This window comes from Amblyomma maculatum, chromosome 11 (assembly GCF_055883805.1).
Source record: "Amblyomma maculatum isolate TAMU_Amacu chromosome 11, ASM5588380v1, whole genome shotgun sequence".
Classification (NCBI taxonomy): Eukaryota; Metazoa; Arthropoda; class Arachnida; order Ixodida; family Ixodidae; genus Amblyomma; species Amblyomma maculatum.
In genome coordinates, this window is record NC_139354.1 from 8,785,009 (window position 1) to 8,801,855 (window position 16,847).

General features: G+C 46.1%; 1 protein-coding gene across 1 annotated transcript; it reads right to left on the reverse strand.

The window, feature by feature from the left end:
- Positions 1-4,323: 4,323 nt before the first annotated feature.
- LOC146172749 (uncharacterized) lies at positions 4,324-16,634 on the reverse strand. Its single transcript, XM_084584398.1, has 5 exons — positions 16,391-16,634; positions 12,086-12,484; positions 11,396-11,512; positions 8,662-8,774; positions 4,324-4,499 (listed from the first exon to the last, which is right to left on the reverse strand). Exons 1-5 carry the CDS (start codon positions 16,632-16,634, stop codon positions 4,335-4,337), a joined length of 1,038 nt encoding a protein of 345 aa, XP_084440524.1. The 3' UTR covers positions 4,324-4,334.
- Positions 16,635-16,847: the final 213 nt, after the last annotated feature.

Consider the following 16,847-nt stretch of genomic DNA (forward strand, 5'->3'; position numbering starts at 1 on the left):
ATTCCCCTGCATTTTTCAAACGATGTCCATATTAACGAGACAAAAATACATGGGCCCAAGTGGGCTCTATGCATTCTTCCCCTGTTCATTGTTCAAACAGCTAGTTTTTCCATTAACGAGGCATAAATACACTGAAGAAATTTCGTCCCCAGAAAAACTGTTCATAATTCGGGTCGTCCATATTAACGGGGCACGAATTTTCCATAAAAGATACTCATGAAACGATTTGTCGTGATGACTAAATCCCCAACAAAACAAACAAAAGAAGAAAGACAGCAACACACCAAATAATCACAAAACTCGGCCAACGCCGAGTAAACAAATGTACCTTCAGAAAATTTCAGAGGAACGCTGTGGATGTTACGAGGTCCCAACCGGTCACTCCTAGGTGTTTGTCTGTAATTCTGTGATCCCGAGGCGTATTGCAAGAATTGGCGAAATTGCTTCTTCGAACACCACGCTTACATTAAAAAATTGCAGGGTTCGAAACTGCTAGGAAAGAGGGTTAAACGTGAACCATTTTGCAGTCAAATTTCGCCGGACCAAAATGTCCAAATCCCCCCCCCCCCCCCCCCCAAAAAAAAAAAAAACAAAAAAAAAAAAACGATACAAATACTTGTACATCTGAACAGAATACTGGATACCATTTCTCCAACAAGTCTGAGACGAGCTTCTTTGTGTTATTCACTTGTTTTCCTTTAAAGACTGAACTAATAGATTACACGGTGGTGTCTCCGAAGCTGCTTCGTCGCATGCACTACACGTGCATCCAGAGAAACCGTTTCCCCGTTAGTGTCGTGTAGTTACAGCACATAAACGTAAAATAAAGACAAGAACAACAGAAAGGAGGCGATCAAGCAGCCTGGAGGGACCGCGCTCCCTGCTGTGTACGCGTTCCTCCCTTCGCCGTCCGTCTCTAGGCTCTAGGTTTTGCTCATGCAGTGAATGCCGAACTGTCACCAATACACACCAAAGGCAGCAGCGAATGTGTCAGCTTCGTTTTCAGAGACTACATCGCGCTTTGCAATACTTGCAAAAAATAAAAAAATAAAGAGAAACTAAATGGTTTGGTTTGGTTTGTGGGGTTTAACGTCCCAAAGCAACTCAGGCTATGAGAGACGCCGTAGTGGAGGACTCCGGAAATTTCGACCACCTGGGGTTCTTTAACGTGCACTGACATCGCACAGCACACGGGCACCTTGCTTTTCGCCTCCATCGAAAAGCGGCCGCCGAGACCGGGATTCGATCCCGCGTCCTTGGGAACAGTAGTCGAGCGCCGTAACCACTGCGCCACCCCGGCGGGGCGAGAAACTAAATGACCGCTCCGGTAAGTGGAAAGGAGGGTTGTGCTATGGGCCTCTGGAAAGATGCCAAAGAAAGAGCCAAATGTGAGGGAAGAAGCCTGTTCTCTGTTCGCCAGTACACGAACGTAAATGTCATACAAGAAAATATATATAAAGAAATACCATGTTGACGAAAGTATACGAAATTTCGCACACTAAAAAAAGAAGAGAACTGCGCTTCCCAGAGGGTATAGAAGGCTTGAGACATCGACGTAGTACTGCATTCGTCAGTGCTAGCATGTAATTAGTTTCATTCACATATATTTCAATGGATTTTTAAAGAAAAAACGAATGTCTGAGTATATTACTCCGATATCTGACCACACAAATTTTCATCCGATTGATTTGTCCGTCTCGAGCAGACGGCAGCACAAAAGAGACACGCTCAGTTTGCCACACTAATTCGTCTGTCTAGACACCAAAATGTTGAGTCAGAAAACATCTCAGTAGTTTTTAACTTATAAAAACATGTAGGAGAACGCTTTTCTCTTTTTTTTTTCCTGCGCCTAAAGTGATTTCAAGATAGACCTGATATTATGAAGTTAAGAATCTCTTACCATCATCCTTCCTCCTGCATTGCCTGGTTTCACGAGAATTTGAGAGAGAAACAAAGGGCCTTAGCGGAGCAAAAAGATTTTTGTTTTCATTGGGCTTTACTGTTTACAAGCCCCATATAATTTTTTTTGCCTCTTCTACCTAGGCAAATGGTTAACATGCGCAGGCTTCTTTCCTGTATATCAGTTGCGTCTTATAAACTGTGCCGTCCGTCTCATCATCTTGCATGTTTTACCGCTTTATTGGTTATGTAAGAAACGCTAGCACCTTCATCCCATGCAATTTCGCTGCACCATTTTCTGTTAAGGTTCCGTGTAATGTACAGCGGGATCCTTCATCGAATGTAAAGCAGCAGCCGTGACGTCAGCGCCTGGGAACGGGCATGCATACGACAAACAGTTCTGCTTTGCGCCGTCTGCGCAAAAGACAATTTGCTTCGCTTTTTAGTTTGCTTATTTGTTTGCGGCATCCGACAAAAGCATCGCGGGTCAGACTGAGTTATGTGCTTTGCGCGCTTCTGGGTGTTTGAGCCGGCGGCAAGCATCGGCACAAACAAGTCAGAGAAAACGGGAGTGGCGGGCGGGGGGCACGAGGAGTTCGTGTCGTAAAAAAAAAAAAAAAAAAAAAAAAATCTTCCAAGAAGACCTGAGGGAAGCCTGGGCAGGGGCTACGGCATCCGATCGTCCGAACGGGGGGTAACCGAACACCAAGAGTCGACGGGCACACCGCGGCAGTACGCTCGAACTCCGCGTCAAAAGAGGCGCTCTTCGAAGTAAGCCGCGGCAACAGCAAAAATCCTGGACCTCACAATTTCGACCTCACACAATTACGACCTCACTCAACCTCAAACTCACGCGTGAGGTTGAGGTCCAATTTCGTGACCTCACTCAAAATATTTTGAGCTATAGCCGACCTCACCTCAACCTCACCTCACTCCGTGAGGTTGAGGTCATTTTGAGGTTGAGGTCGACCTCATGAGGTCGAAACCTCATGAGGTTGCCCACCTCTGCTCTCCATGCCCTTTATAGCTTTGCGATGTTGAGGTAAAAAAGTTGAGACATGTTTGTATTCGTATGAAGTTCTAACCTATGTTTTCCTTGATACCATCCTTCAACTGGCATTCAATTATTCCACTGTTTTTTTTTTTCTTTTTTTTTCTTACAGAAGAGGCGCCGCCGCCGTATCTCGTTGATCTCGCCACGCGAGCGGCATCTGGGCAATATTGGCGCGTTTCTATAGCAACCATATTTCACCGCGAAAAAAAATGGGGGGGGGGGGGGGGGGTTAAGCTGTGCTTTTAAGGGCATGGCGTGACCGCATTACTGCTCTAGCTGTCTGCGGCTCTACTTTCGGACCCAAGTGCCGCGCATATTTACTGAATCACTATATACTCTCTTAATTTGTGCATCTGTTATCTCACACATGAACAGCCTGCAGTTGTAAAGCTAGGATATTATGACGCATATCAGCTGGCGCAAACTGACCGTGACCCCTCTTCAGCGGTACCGTAACCACCTCCTCCATTGTATCAACCTTACTTGTTGCTCTCCCTTTCCGCCGCTGTCCTACGCTCTTCTTTTTCACCATTAGAGGAGCGCATTACCGCACTTTCGCTGTAACCTTCTGCTTACACTGTATAGTCACTATCAGACTTCTCGTAGCACCATCCTTAGGTGGCACATTCTTCGGCCATCATCACATAACCTACTTCCCACGGTATACCCACCTTGCTGTTTCTACCGGCGGCAGCCCCATCCCGGATGCGGATTCCTCGATTCGCACTAGCCACACAGCCCACACCAGTAAGCCACCCGCTGTCTCTCAACTTGTTCTCTCCTATCCCCTATATGTGGAAAGGGGATTTCGATCTCCAGTCCACCACCTGGTAGCCGTGGCAGGTAGCATTTCGTTCTGCTACTACCTGACACTGCTGACAGGTGACATCTGTATACGCCGACTACGGGCAATCCGGGAACGAGTGTCGAGCTGTGCGCAAATGAATGAGCCTCCCGTTGTTGCATTCAAGATTGCGGCCGTATTGAAGATCAAATTGACGCCTCTGCGTAAGTCATTTTCTCGACTTAGGAGCATACCAATGGTGGCACCTGGAGATAGTCTGATGGTATGTCTCGTGAACTTGTGATGAAGCATTTGGCAAATCTCTCGAGATCGTGCATTGATATACAGCATTTTCACAGAACCTGCACGGTTGACCTTTATTCCATGAAAATTCTTAAGATATATTTTAACATTCGGCTCAGATTTTGTTGGCGCGTAAAGATCGAACGCACCACCGGCGTTTTGAACGATGGAGTACTGCACCGGAAGAGTTCAGTGTCGACAACGATCGCACAATTATTATATGCGTGGTTTGTGGTATACGCATAAAATTTGTTGGAATTTATTTCATCAGCTGTCGTAATAATGTTGAGGCGCTCATTTGACGACGCTGCTGGCTCTGGAGCCCGGCCTGTTCCCGTCCGGGTTGGAGGACTTGCGTCGGACCACCATGGCAGGCGGCGGTCCCGGCAGCAGCACGGTCTGCACCATGCCTTCACGAGGTACGTCGGATGACAGCGCAGGCTGTGGGCCACCGGCGATCTGCGCACCCGCAACACCACGGTTGAGAGTGCACCGGTAATTTAAATCAATCGTGAGGTTTACCGTCCCCAGGTTGCACACATTGACTGCGACGTAATGTCGCAATCGAAGACTACGGACAAGTTACACCTCCTGGATTTCTTTAACCCGCGCTAACATAGCACAACACAAGGGTGCTCTTTGCTTTAACGCCTTAACCACCGAGACGTTTATTTATTTGTATACCTATTCATTTAATTTTCCTATAATACAGACAGCGTGGCCCAAGCAGGAGAGATTACAGAAAGAGCGTCTTCACAGAGCGCTCGAACATAACAATATCACCACATTCTACAACAGACGATGGCAGACAGTTCCACTGCTCTATGATGTGTGGAAAAAAAGCATTCTTGAAAGAGTTTATTTCTTGTAAGAAACGGGCGTAAGGCTTTAAAATGATTTAGGCGGGACGATCTTTTTTTTTTTTTTTTTTTTTTGGAGGGCAGCAAATATTTATCTTCTGGTAAACCTATTTTTTCATGGTAGAGTAAGTACAAGAATTTTATTTTGGCTGTAGCTCATCTTGCTTGGAATGGTTGCAGCTCAAGCCGCTTCAGCATGGCAGTCACTGATGACGTATGTTGTAGTCCGACAAAATAAATCTGGCGGCGAGTCGCTGTATCAGCTCCAGCACGGCAGTATCTTTCGCATAACATGGGTCCCACACGATTGCCGCGTATTCGAGGACGGGGCGAACCAAGGTACGACAAGTCTCAATCTTAACGATGGAAGGGGCATATTTTAGTCCACTGCGCAAAGCATAACTTACTGTTTTTGCGCATATGCTCTGTATATGCACTTCCCAGTTTATTTTGCTGGTAATGGTCAAGCCCAAATATTTAACTGAGATAGTTTTGTTAATAAAGCAGGACCATTGATTAAGCAAACAGAATTAAGGGGCTTTTTCTTGTAGTAATGGACATTTTGGTAAAATTAATTTGCATTCCTTTGCGTTCGCACCAATCCCCGAGTTTGCAAAGATTTGCATTGAACAATGATTGGGAAGATAGATCGTTTATAACTCAATAAATAACGCAGTCATCAGCAAACAATTTCACATTTATACAGACATCGATACTTTTCGCAATATCATTAACATAAATCAGAAACAGTAATGGACCCAGTACGGAAACTTGCGGTACCCCGACAAGACATCTGATTTGTTTGACTTGATCTCTTCAATTTGAACAAACTGTGAGCGGTTATGCAGATATGCAGTTATCCAGCTAACGAGTGAGTCAGGAAGTCCTATTTCGTTTAGTCTTTCTACAAGCACGCTGTGCGGGACAAGGTCAAATGTCTTTGACAGATCTAAAAAAACAGCATCAATCTGAAGCTGTTTGCCGACAGCGGAAACAAAATCATGAACAGCGACGAGCTGCGCAATTGTGGAAACATTTTTACGGAGCCCATGCTGGTAATCAACAAAAATGTTATTCGCTTCATGAAAAGTGGTTATGTGGCTGGCAATAATATCTTCCAGAACATTGCAGAACGTGCTGATGAGTGAAATTGATCCATAATTTGAAGCTTCAAACTTATCTGATTTGCAGACCTGCACTACCATCGCAATTAACCATAATTTGGTACTGCACTTTGCTCAAGAGAACTGTTTAAAATGTAGAAATGGTAAAAAGAAACCATTTCGTCGTATTGATGAAGAAATCCAGTGGGTATATTATCGCAAGGTTGCTTATGTAAAGGTTCAAGAGCAGTGAAAATATGCCCTCACGTGAAAAAACGATGTCCGACATCTTGTGTACATCAAAAGACAGGTTTCGTTTAACAGTATGCGCGGGTCGTGTATCAGAGCTTGTAAAGGCTTTCTAGGATGTATAGTTGAATTCATCTACGATCTCTCTCATATTTGAGGACATTGTGCCATTTATTTTAAGGTGGTTGACGGAACGTTTTTTGTCAGACAAATACTGCCAGAACTTCCGAGGGGATTCTCCGAGGAAATTTTGGAGCATGTTTCCATAAAAATGTGTCCTTGCTTGTCTTAACTTCTCAACCAATTTGTTTTCGAGGGCGGAAGTCTCGGCTAGGTTTCTTGTGCCCGCCTTACGTTTTCGAGCAAGTCGCCGTTTAAGCTGAATGAATTTCTCGAGTGACTCATGAGTTTGTGCGATGTAACCTTTTTCGACGGATGGGGACAAACTTATCTATGCAACTCGTTATCAAAAACTTAAAACGCTACTGGAGTAGAAAAACATCACCGCCTTTCTCGAATTCCTCCAGGTGCAAGTGCAAGTTATCTAAAATTGACTCATCGTTGGCCCATTAAAGGTCGAGAAAATTTCTTATTTTTAGAGCTGTCATTTCCATTTTAATATTTACAGCTATATTGACTAGACTATGGTCTGAAATCCCATCCGTTATATCTGTTTCACGTTCTTCCGGAAAATTTACAAAAATGAAGTCAAGGATAGATTCAGATGTGCTAGTGACCCGGATTGGCACAGAGACCACCTGGGTTAAGTTGTGAAAAAAGGTCAAATTTAAAAGCAGCCGCGCACTATCGGTATCTTGAGGCCCTGATACGCAGGCCCTGTTCCAGTCTATGCACGGTAATTTGAAATCTACGCTTAAGATTATTTTTCGTTTTGAACTGACTATTTTTGGAATGCGATCAATCATGGATTGGATATAGGATGGGGGCTCTTTGGAGGCCTGCAAACGACACCAACGATAGCGGAAACATTTATGTAGTAAATTTTGCACCAAAGGCTCTCGTGGTCAGGAATATCGTGAAGCCGAACGCAGGTGACCTCGTTTTTAGCTATTAGTGCGACACCGCCATCCCTTTCACTGCGGTCTCGCCTATGCATTTATATGATGGGGGAGTTATTTCTGTGTCCGTAACGTTTGGCAATAGCCATGTCTTAATGACTGTTAATATATGGGGGTCATGTAAAACAAGCAAATCTTCCAATTGGTTAAATCTGGCATTTAGCAAGGCAAACTCAAACGTTTCAGTGTGTTGTCAGCAAGATGGCTGGCCAACATCACAGGGCTGGGCTTCGTCAACCTGTGGCAGCTTTGTCGGCCTGGAAGTTGTTTCGTCCCAAACATAGATAGCATCACCCACAAAGAGACTTTTTGACCTTCATCTTTGAACTGCTTGCCATACCGCCATAGTTTACTTAAAGATGCCTTGCTGTCATCGTGGCTGATAAAAATCCCCGAACACTTCAGGTTTGAGCAGTTTCTCATGGCGTCTATTTTTTCATTGTAGTCAAAGAAGTTCAAAGCCTTGTCTTACCTGTTTTCGTTTCCCTGTTCTGTGCACCCTTTCAACTGTTTTAATAGATGGATTTAATTTTTCAAGGAAGATTTTATTTAATATGTTTTCTTTTAGGTGACTAGGGCTTTCATCAGGTGTTATTTCAACCCAATCATCACAAGATTCCGGCGGCGACTTCTGTCTTCAAGATAAATGAGCTTCTTTGCTGAGTGTTCACAATATCTGAGTGAAGCAACCTCTCCCTTTAGGTTCACTATTTCTTCTGTGTGTTGCGATAAAACGTTCTGTGCTTCATTCAACTCAAGCAACATCGCGCCGCATTTCGCAACAAGTGCAAAGAATGACATGTATCGAGAAGTAAGGTTGAAAGTTGGGCGAGTTGAATCTTGTTCATTTTGAAGGTAGTGCAAAAAACGAGGACCAAGGAGTATAGTGATGTGTCCTTCTACTCCTTGATCCTCGTTTTTTGCACTACTTTCAAAATGAATGCATTGAGAAGCTTAGTGTTATACATTTCAGGCTTTTGCCTAGTCTTACACTCTCTGTGACACATGATTCTATCGTGTCAAATAATGCGAACACGCATCCACACTGAGTAGGGTTCGCCGCTATGCCGCTAGGTGGCGACTCTGCTCGATCTCGAGGCCAGTGTGTGTGTGTGTGTGTGTGTGTGTGTGTGTGTGTGTGTGTGTGTGTGTGTGTGTGTGTGCGTGTGCGTGTGCGTGTGAGTGTGCGTGTGTGCGTGTGTGTGTGTGTGTGTGTGTGTGTGTGTGTGTGTGTGTGTTTTAAATGAAGAAGCACTCACATTTCTGCCTACGACAGTACCGGTTAGGCCCGAGCGCGCATGCGCGCTTTCCTCAGGGGAGTCGCACTCACCACAACAGGGTATTTGTTGTACATGATCTTGAAGACGACGCCTATGGCCAGCAGCATGAGCGAGATGACGAAGAGCGCAATCAGGTATAGGGTGAAGTCCTGCTTGCCAGCAACTGCGCGGAAGAGAAAGAGGAAGCGGTGAGGTGGGCATATGTAAGAGCGCTTGAGACGTCGAGTACACGTGAACGCTATAAAAAAAGGAAGGGGAAGGGGAACAAAGCGATTAACCCTACTTCACGTGCATGCACTTTACTACTCGTCTAATCACTAATCCTTTAACTTGTGCCTCTTTTATTTAATACTCACTCGCATGCAAATGTAAGCTACCATATCATATGGAAGACCACTCGATACAGGCATATAAAGCCCCGCTTCAATTAAGCCGCGAACGCGCCTTCGCGGCCTAAAATTAGCTTATCCGACTCGGAATCGAAGGGTCTCGGGTTCAATTCCCGTCCCAAAAGGAACACCTTTGTTCGCAGCTCCCAGTTCAGTCACGTCGCCTGGTCTCGTGGCGTGATACAATCCGCCGATTTATCAGTCAATCAGTGCCCCGGCCATTTTACCGTCCAGGTATGGCACTTGCCAGATCCAAGTTCGTAATTTTTCGCTCACCGCACGGTCAACGCCGATCCCGAATGTTCTGCATAACGGGGCTTTAGCGATGCCATGTTAATATTGTTACGGACGAGAAAGAAGCGGGAAGTGGCGCGGGAAGGAGCACTCGCGCTAGGCCCGCCGTGATTCATTAAATCATCTCACGCTCATCGGACATCTTTCTGTTTTCTGTTATTTGTGTTCATCGGCTTGCAGCCCCGTAACATTTTGGATGGAAGTGCTAGGCATGTTCATATCATCACTCCTCATCCTGGCCCGGAGCTTCCCCGCACGCTCTTGCGCCGTCGGCAGAAGGTCTAGGAGGCATCGCATGGCTGGTCCCCAGCCTTCCGGACCCGACGCGACCTCTCTGTTCCACCGTCCCGTCCCAACCACAAGACACGACAATGGAGAGACTGACCCGAGACAACGCCCACACGACCACAAGACACAACAAGAGAGCCGAATGACCATGTGACCCTACTGACTCGATTTGGCCACTAAAGACCCCAACGCCAAACATGAACACGTACAATTCCCCTGCCCATGCCATGTGATGCGAACCTGGGTATCGACCATCGGATCTTGGTGACCTGCCAGAAAGCGTCCTGGACCAGGCTTCATCCTAGAATCATCGTGGCGGCAAGCCGCTGTCTTCTTCCTTCTTCCTCTTGTATCTTCAACCATCCAGTCACGCTCATCGTCATGCCATGGATCTCATCGACATCGACAAACTTCCTCATCCAGGATCGGGACGATCGCTCGGTGGCCCCAGTAATGTTACGGACAAGTAAGAAACGGGCAGGAGCGCTCGTGCTAGGCCCTCTGTGGTTCATTAAATTATCTCACGGTCATCGGACATCATATTTCTGTTCTCTGTTATTTTTGTTCATCGGCTTGCCGCCCTGTAACAATATGAAGGCACGATGGAAGGGCCGTCAGCTTCGCCTACCAAGTACAAGGCCTCGTGTAGTATGAAGAGCTTACAGATACAGAAGAGGCCGGAGAACAGGTGCTGAAGGAAAGAAAAAGTCCACAAAAATCTATTTACATAACCTGTATATAACAGTCTGTAAACTGTCTACTCCTCTACATTCTATTGTCCATTATCGACAAGATGGTTTAGGTCAGTGGTGAGAAGCATTCTTTAGACAGTCTATATCGAGTCCGCACAGACTATGTATACCAGGTATTTCAGGGTAGCCCGCAACCATTCTTTAGAATAGTCTTTTCGAGGTACAAAGCGTTTTTTTTTTCTTGCCAAAATAACGCCAGTGTTTCCAGGCACCAGAAAAGAAAAAGTGAACGGTAAGCGGGCTAACTAAATTCTATTAAACTTTTTATCTATTTCAGTTAGGCGCTTGATGGCAATCAAACTGCAATCATGACTGTATCTGTAATAGCAAAAAAAGCTATTAAAATTTGGTCAAGCAATTCACTTGTTGACGCGATTAATGTTTGTTTATGATATCCGCCAACACTGGTATTGTTTCGCCTCGAAAGTCACCATTTTATTTTAACAATCTTATTTTTTAAGTGGTGACTGGCTTCCCTGAAGCCACAGGTATAGCTTCTATTCTTCACGGTCTTGCAAGCACTATATAAGCTTACCTAATTGTCACTATCCGCACAATCACAGTGGCGTTGCAAAGCAGCAATTTATTTTTTCATTCTCCGCCCAAAAAGAGATGAGAAAGAAAATCCAAGCATGCATTGACTTTGTGCGTTACATCCTTATTAGCAAATATGCTATCCAGTGCTTGCAGCAAACTCCGATGAGGAGCAGGCGCAATTGAACCAGTTCTTGAAGATTCTTATAAGACTTTAAAAGTTTCAGTTTTATGATTTGTTTCAGCTCCTTTTTTTCTTGTTTTGTTTTGCTCTCCCAACCGCTGACGTGAGAGTGGCGCTGCGAGCATCGCCTTCTCCCTCCCCGTTTCCACACAGACGCACAAAAAGACGCGAAAAGCACAATGGAGGCGAAAAACAAGGCACCCTTGGGCTGCGCAATGTCAGTGCACGTTAAAGAACTGGTCGAACCACGCACACTCACACGTACGCACGCACACACGTACTCAGTCAAGCGGGGCGTCCGATATATAATGATTAATTACTCCCTTCTTAACGAATAACTCACAGCAAAGGCGTTCGTCGCTGAAGTCCCCGCAGTTGTCCTTGCCGTCGCACTTAAAACCGCTCCAGACGCAGCGGTCGTTGGAGCACCTTGTCATTCCCGACGCACAGCCGCTCGATTCTAAGACGTGAAGAGGTATAAGCGTTCGAAATGGTCGTACCTCGCAAAAATCACGAATTCTCACTCTGGCTCACTCACAAACGTTTTGTCGACCTGCGCACTCCCACACTCAAAATCAGACACGCTCAGACTCTCCGCACTCACGCACTCAGACTGATTTAACGACCCAAATCCCTCGAACTCACTCAGACTCACGGCACATACGGAATCGGCCACTCGCTGAGATTCACGATTCATCTTGGCTCACTCCCTCATTTCATCTCACGACACATCTGGACTCAGTAATTTATTTGGGCTCACTCATTCATCTCGGATTAGCATCATTTATTTTCCATTGAATCGGCATAGGAGCCGGTAATTGGAGGAATAAGTGAGAGTGATATATTTTCTGCTTCTGCAGTGGACAACAGTTCTTTTTGGGCGAGTTGGTTCATTTTGACTATAAGAAAATTGGAAACAGCGCTAATACACACAGCCTGTTTCAAATTGGACGTATACTTATATAACTGACAGTGATTGTGGTGTTGATGATGATGATGACGACAATGAATTCATCAATAGCATAATGCCTACCGGGCTGCTGGAATCCTGTGATGATGATCTCGAAGCCGCCCAACCGCTTGAGCATCTCTCGGGCGGACACCGTCCAGCGCAGCGTGAGGGACGAGCTTGCCTTCACCATGCTCTTGGTGCCCGTGTAGTCCTTGCCGCAGAGCAGGTCCGTTGTCTCGGTGGTGGACACCAGCTCGAGGTACATGAAGCAGATGAACGAGTCCGAGACGGTGTCGAAAAAGCGGAACGACAGCACGAACTTGGCCGCGGCCTCCACCTGGAAAGGCAGGTGGCAGATGCTGGCGCGGGGCGTCGAGTTGCGCCGGTGCGAGTAGAGTACCACGCCCGCCTGGTCGCTGTGCAGCGACAGGTGCACGGGCAGTGCCTTCTGGCCCGCGTTGCAGAAGTCCGTCATGTAGTCTGCATATACGGCACTCATATCACGACGCCAACACAACTTAAGGTAATAAATATGTTCCGAATATATGCCTCCTAAATAGAAAAAGAAACGGCGGGGCACTTTATTTCTATTCAACCAATTACGGTGCGAAAGCACGGGAAGCTGCAGTTGCATCTGTGCATGTGGCGCCATCTGGGATTCATCACGTCAAATGGCGGAGGTTCCTGCGCTTTCCGCGATCAGCTATGGTTATAGGCACTATACTATGGTGCAGCTATAGTGCCTAGAATAGTGCAACCGTGCAACCCAGGAGGTTATATAGAACTTCTGGATTGGAGGTCCCCTATGGACGCCAAGGGGCAGGTGAAGCCGGCTGAGCCAATAGCGGCTATGTTGCAAGGGGCAAAAAGCACGCGGCGCCGGCCAGCCACGAGATTCGCAAGCACTTGCGCGCGTGTACATCTCAGAAAATCTTAATTCATCTTGTCGTTCTATATAACCTCCTTGAGTGCAAGGGCACCTTTGATATCGGAGGCCGCTAGAGTTAATAGGCTTTGCCTATATAATAACTCTACAGACCGTTAAAGCGACACTCTCCTCCGCGCCGCGCTTTCCTCCTCGATTCTCCTCGCGCGGCGGCGGCGAGCGCTGCGCACGACACGCTTTTTCTCCTTGACGCCCGCCGGCCGGCCGCAGCAGTGAGTGAAGCGCGAGCTTTTGGGCCAGGTCTGCGCTCCAGGAGTGCACAAAAGTTTTGAAAAATTGCGAGAAAAGCATTGAGAATGCCGAAAGTAAAGTTCATGAATTGATTGGTTTCTTCTTACAACTGTTTGAATGGGGAATACTGATAAACAAAGCTTTCAGGCGAGTTCTGTGCTGCAGACACTTTTTAAGTTTTACTTTGTGCACCTAATCTAGTACTGCCTCTGACTTTGTGTTTGTTTGTTTTTTAGAGCGTGAAATCTGTCACCGCGGTAAAACTTCGGAAAAGGATCCAGGCTGATGCTTTGAACTTCAAGATCAGAGAAGGTCAAAGCAGGACTTCGTCTATTTCGCTACTGTCAAGCTATCTCTCTAAGCATAGTATATGTCACGTGATCAACCATGAGATTGGATTATTGTTTAATTGTAGATGTATTTTGATCAATTACTGGGCCAAAATAATTAATATTTAGTAAATTGCAATTAAAATCTAAATTTTAGCTGCAACATCGAACCGTATACCGATGGAAAGCTTAGGCCAAGTGTAATGGCACTGTGCTAGTTAGCAATCCGCGATAATCTGCGTTAATTACTTAATTTTGTATAAAACCAAATTTTGAGCTGTTCCTTGCCGCTTCGAGGCAAGGAACAGGTTTGCCACGGCAGTCTTGATATGATGCTGATGGAGGAATTAAATAATTTTATGAGTACGCGGCCACTCACTGACTTCGCGTGTCGTTAAAAGACAGCAGGGTACGCTGGGAGAAGTGGTGGGCCCTATTGCCGACACACTGAAGGTCAGGGGCAAGCATGCTGTGGTCTCATGCGCTATGTAAAAGAGCGTGATTTCATTGAACGCAACAATAAAAAAAATACAGTGTGCACATAGGTCTTCAACGTGCGGAAATGAGAAAGCATATAACTGCCAATTCATTAACTATCGCTATCCTATCTATCACTATATCTACTAATGCCACAGACCTATCGCAACTGTTACTATCCGCAACGAACACTATCACCTGACTATCCGGGCCTATTACAATCATTTACTATTATTATCCGTATCCGGGCCTATTACTATCATTTACTATTATTATCCGTAACAGTCACCATCATTACCTATCACTATTCATAACCATCACTATTTAATCTGATGCCGTCCCATGACCCATTGATATACTTCAATTTGCATTGACTTACGTTGTCAGTCATATCTCAATTATCTCATAATATCTGACGAGACAACTATACATTGACTTTTAATTGTTATACTTTCTTGTTTTCTCTTAAATGGAGGGGGAAAAAGAGCAAGCCACAGAAAAAACTGACTACTATCAGCGCGAGGTTCATGTCTCTGTCGAAGAGGCTTCCTTTACTTCAGTACAGGTCGGTGAGAGAAAATTGATGGAACTGCGTTGGACCTGGTTTTTTTTTTTTCGAGCTCGTGTAACATTGGCGGCTCAAACTGGTCTTCAGTGAAATGTAGCTAGAACATAGAGCGATGAGTTAATCACTCAGGCTAGGTGAAAAAAAAATCTTCTTGCATACAATTGAAATGAGTAATATGTTACAGTGCTAGAATTGTTGCTCGCAAAATGTTCCCCTATTTTTACATCATAACTATAGTCATTATTGATTGTTTAAGTTTCGTAAATACAGAAAATTGATGCAATGATTCCGGCTGATTTGACATCGATGTGAAAACTTTTCTCGCAGTAAATGAATATGCGGAATCGCGGTTTTAGAGCTCCAGCTTTCAAAGCGAAGGTAACCTGCCAACGCCTAGTAGTCATGGTCAAAGTGAAGCGTGTGTGATCATGTGAACACCTCCTGCACATTGGCCGTAACCTTGATAAAACGAACGCATACTTTTTAACCCACGCGTGAGTCGAAGCATAGCAAGACACATTCAAGAATTGAAAAAAAAATGCCGTACGACCTAACTAGTGCAGATTACCCGCAATACTTAGGGTTTAGTTGCCAAAGAGTTTTTCAGGGCCAGCATTCATTGCTCCCGAGTAACCGACGCACACTACAAGTACAAGCTGGAAAGGCTAGCTCCTCTACAAGCCCGAATTTTGATTTTTAGTGAAGGAGGCCAGGGATCCTAGCATAATCGCGACAAATGCAATCGAGAGACTGTAATTTTCCAGTTATCTCTGACAGCAAAAAGTAGATTATAGCGCCCTATTTCTGACTGTACAAAAGTCGAAGCGTGTTAAATGATGAAGCCTTGGAGCCTCGCAGAAAATTCAGCAGGCTGCAGAGGACAACCTTATTTTTATACAATGAACATGTTGCCGCCGCAAAAATATTGAGGAGCAAGCAGGAATAAAAAACGCAGCGTCAGGTGACGCGTTATTACGGGGAGTGAAAAAGGCACCTTACGTCGCAAACAACTCTGTTCTTTCTAGGAATAATTTTCTTTCGACTAATTTTGTGAACCCATTGACTCGTGCGCAAGCCGTCACGCTTTCCTTGAGATATCATGAATACCGCATAACCATCTTCAGGCCGCTTGCTGCAGTTGTACGCGCAACAGCATGGCATGGAGCTTGTACGCTGCAATAAAAGCACAGCGCGCAATATTCGCTCGCCGAGACTAGGAGAAAAATGGTGCAAAGGAAACAGAAAACACAAGGAAAACGCCGGACGCGCGTCGGTTTCCAAGGGCAACGGCAAGGAGACCAATCGTCGCTCAGGAAATCGGGCGGAGAGCCGGCCTTCAGCGAAGGGGCGCGCAAGGGGCGAGGAGGAGGCGAGGAGGAGGCGAGGAGGTGGCGCGGCGGCGGCAAAGTTCGATCGTTGGCGTAACTTTCAAAGTATCAAGGGGTTTTACAGACCGTGGGTTTGCGGCGCCACCTGGGAGCCACCGCGTCAATTTGTGAATGTTAACCCTACTTAAACCTGGTTATAACGAGCGAAAGCACCCGCCACGGTGGCTCAGTGGCTAAGAAGCTTCATCTAGTTAATAAGAAGGGTATGTCAGAGTGTTCATGTCATCAAAGAATATACATGCTATTCCCAATGGCCATATACATATCATACCGCCACCCTCATCGTCATCAGCCCAACTACGCCAACTGCAGGGAAAACGACTCTCCCATATACCTCCAAATAACACCTTCCTGTGACAGCGGTTACCTTGTCCCTGCAAATTTCCTCCATTAACGCGTCAGTTTCATCGTCACCAACGCTTCGCACCAGCTACTCTTCACACTCACACGCCCGGTAGCTTCCGTCCATGTCGGCGGCCCTGGTGTGCTTGATGGGTGAAGAGCCATGGCCGGCAGCAGCCATTAGGAGCTCGTAGCTGCCCTCCGCTTCTAGGGCTACTGGTGGAACCAGAGCGAGAGCAAGGAGGAGGAGGGTGCCGAAAAAACTGGAGCCTCGCCTCGGCTGCAGCGGCGACTGTGTGCTTCTCTTCCTCGCAAGGCCCTGTACCGCTGAAGCTTTGGCGCGAAGCATCGCCGTTCAGCCCACAGTCGATGTTCGCGGCGCCAGCAGAGGCAGCGCAGACTCCTGAGCGCCGAGATCTGATCGCCCTTCGTCGTCGTCGTCTCCTTCGCTGCTCCATAGAGCCTGTGTTCGATAAATAATAGCCAGATAGCGTTAACGTAAAACGAAGGTAGAAAGATTCAAGCTTGCAGAATCGTGCGTAAAATACGGTGCCAACAGCGA

Excerpts from the sequence above, each read along its gene's own strand:
- LOC146172749 (XM_084584398.1), bottom strand. The coding sequence starts at position 16,634 with ATGCTTCGCGCCAAAGCTTCAGCGGTACAGGGCCTTGCGAGGAAGAGA. Across the intron at positions 12,485-16,390 it reads GGACGGAAGCTACCGGGCGT|ACTACATGACGGACTTCTGC; the intron begins GTGAGTGTGAAG and ends CCGTATATGCAG. Across the intron at positions 4,500-8,661 it reads ACAACAAATACCCTGTTGTG|ATCGCCGGTGGCCCACAGCC; the intron begins GTGAGTGCGACT and ends GCGGGTGCGCAG.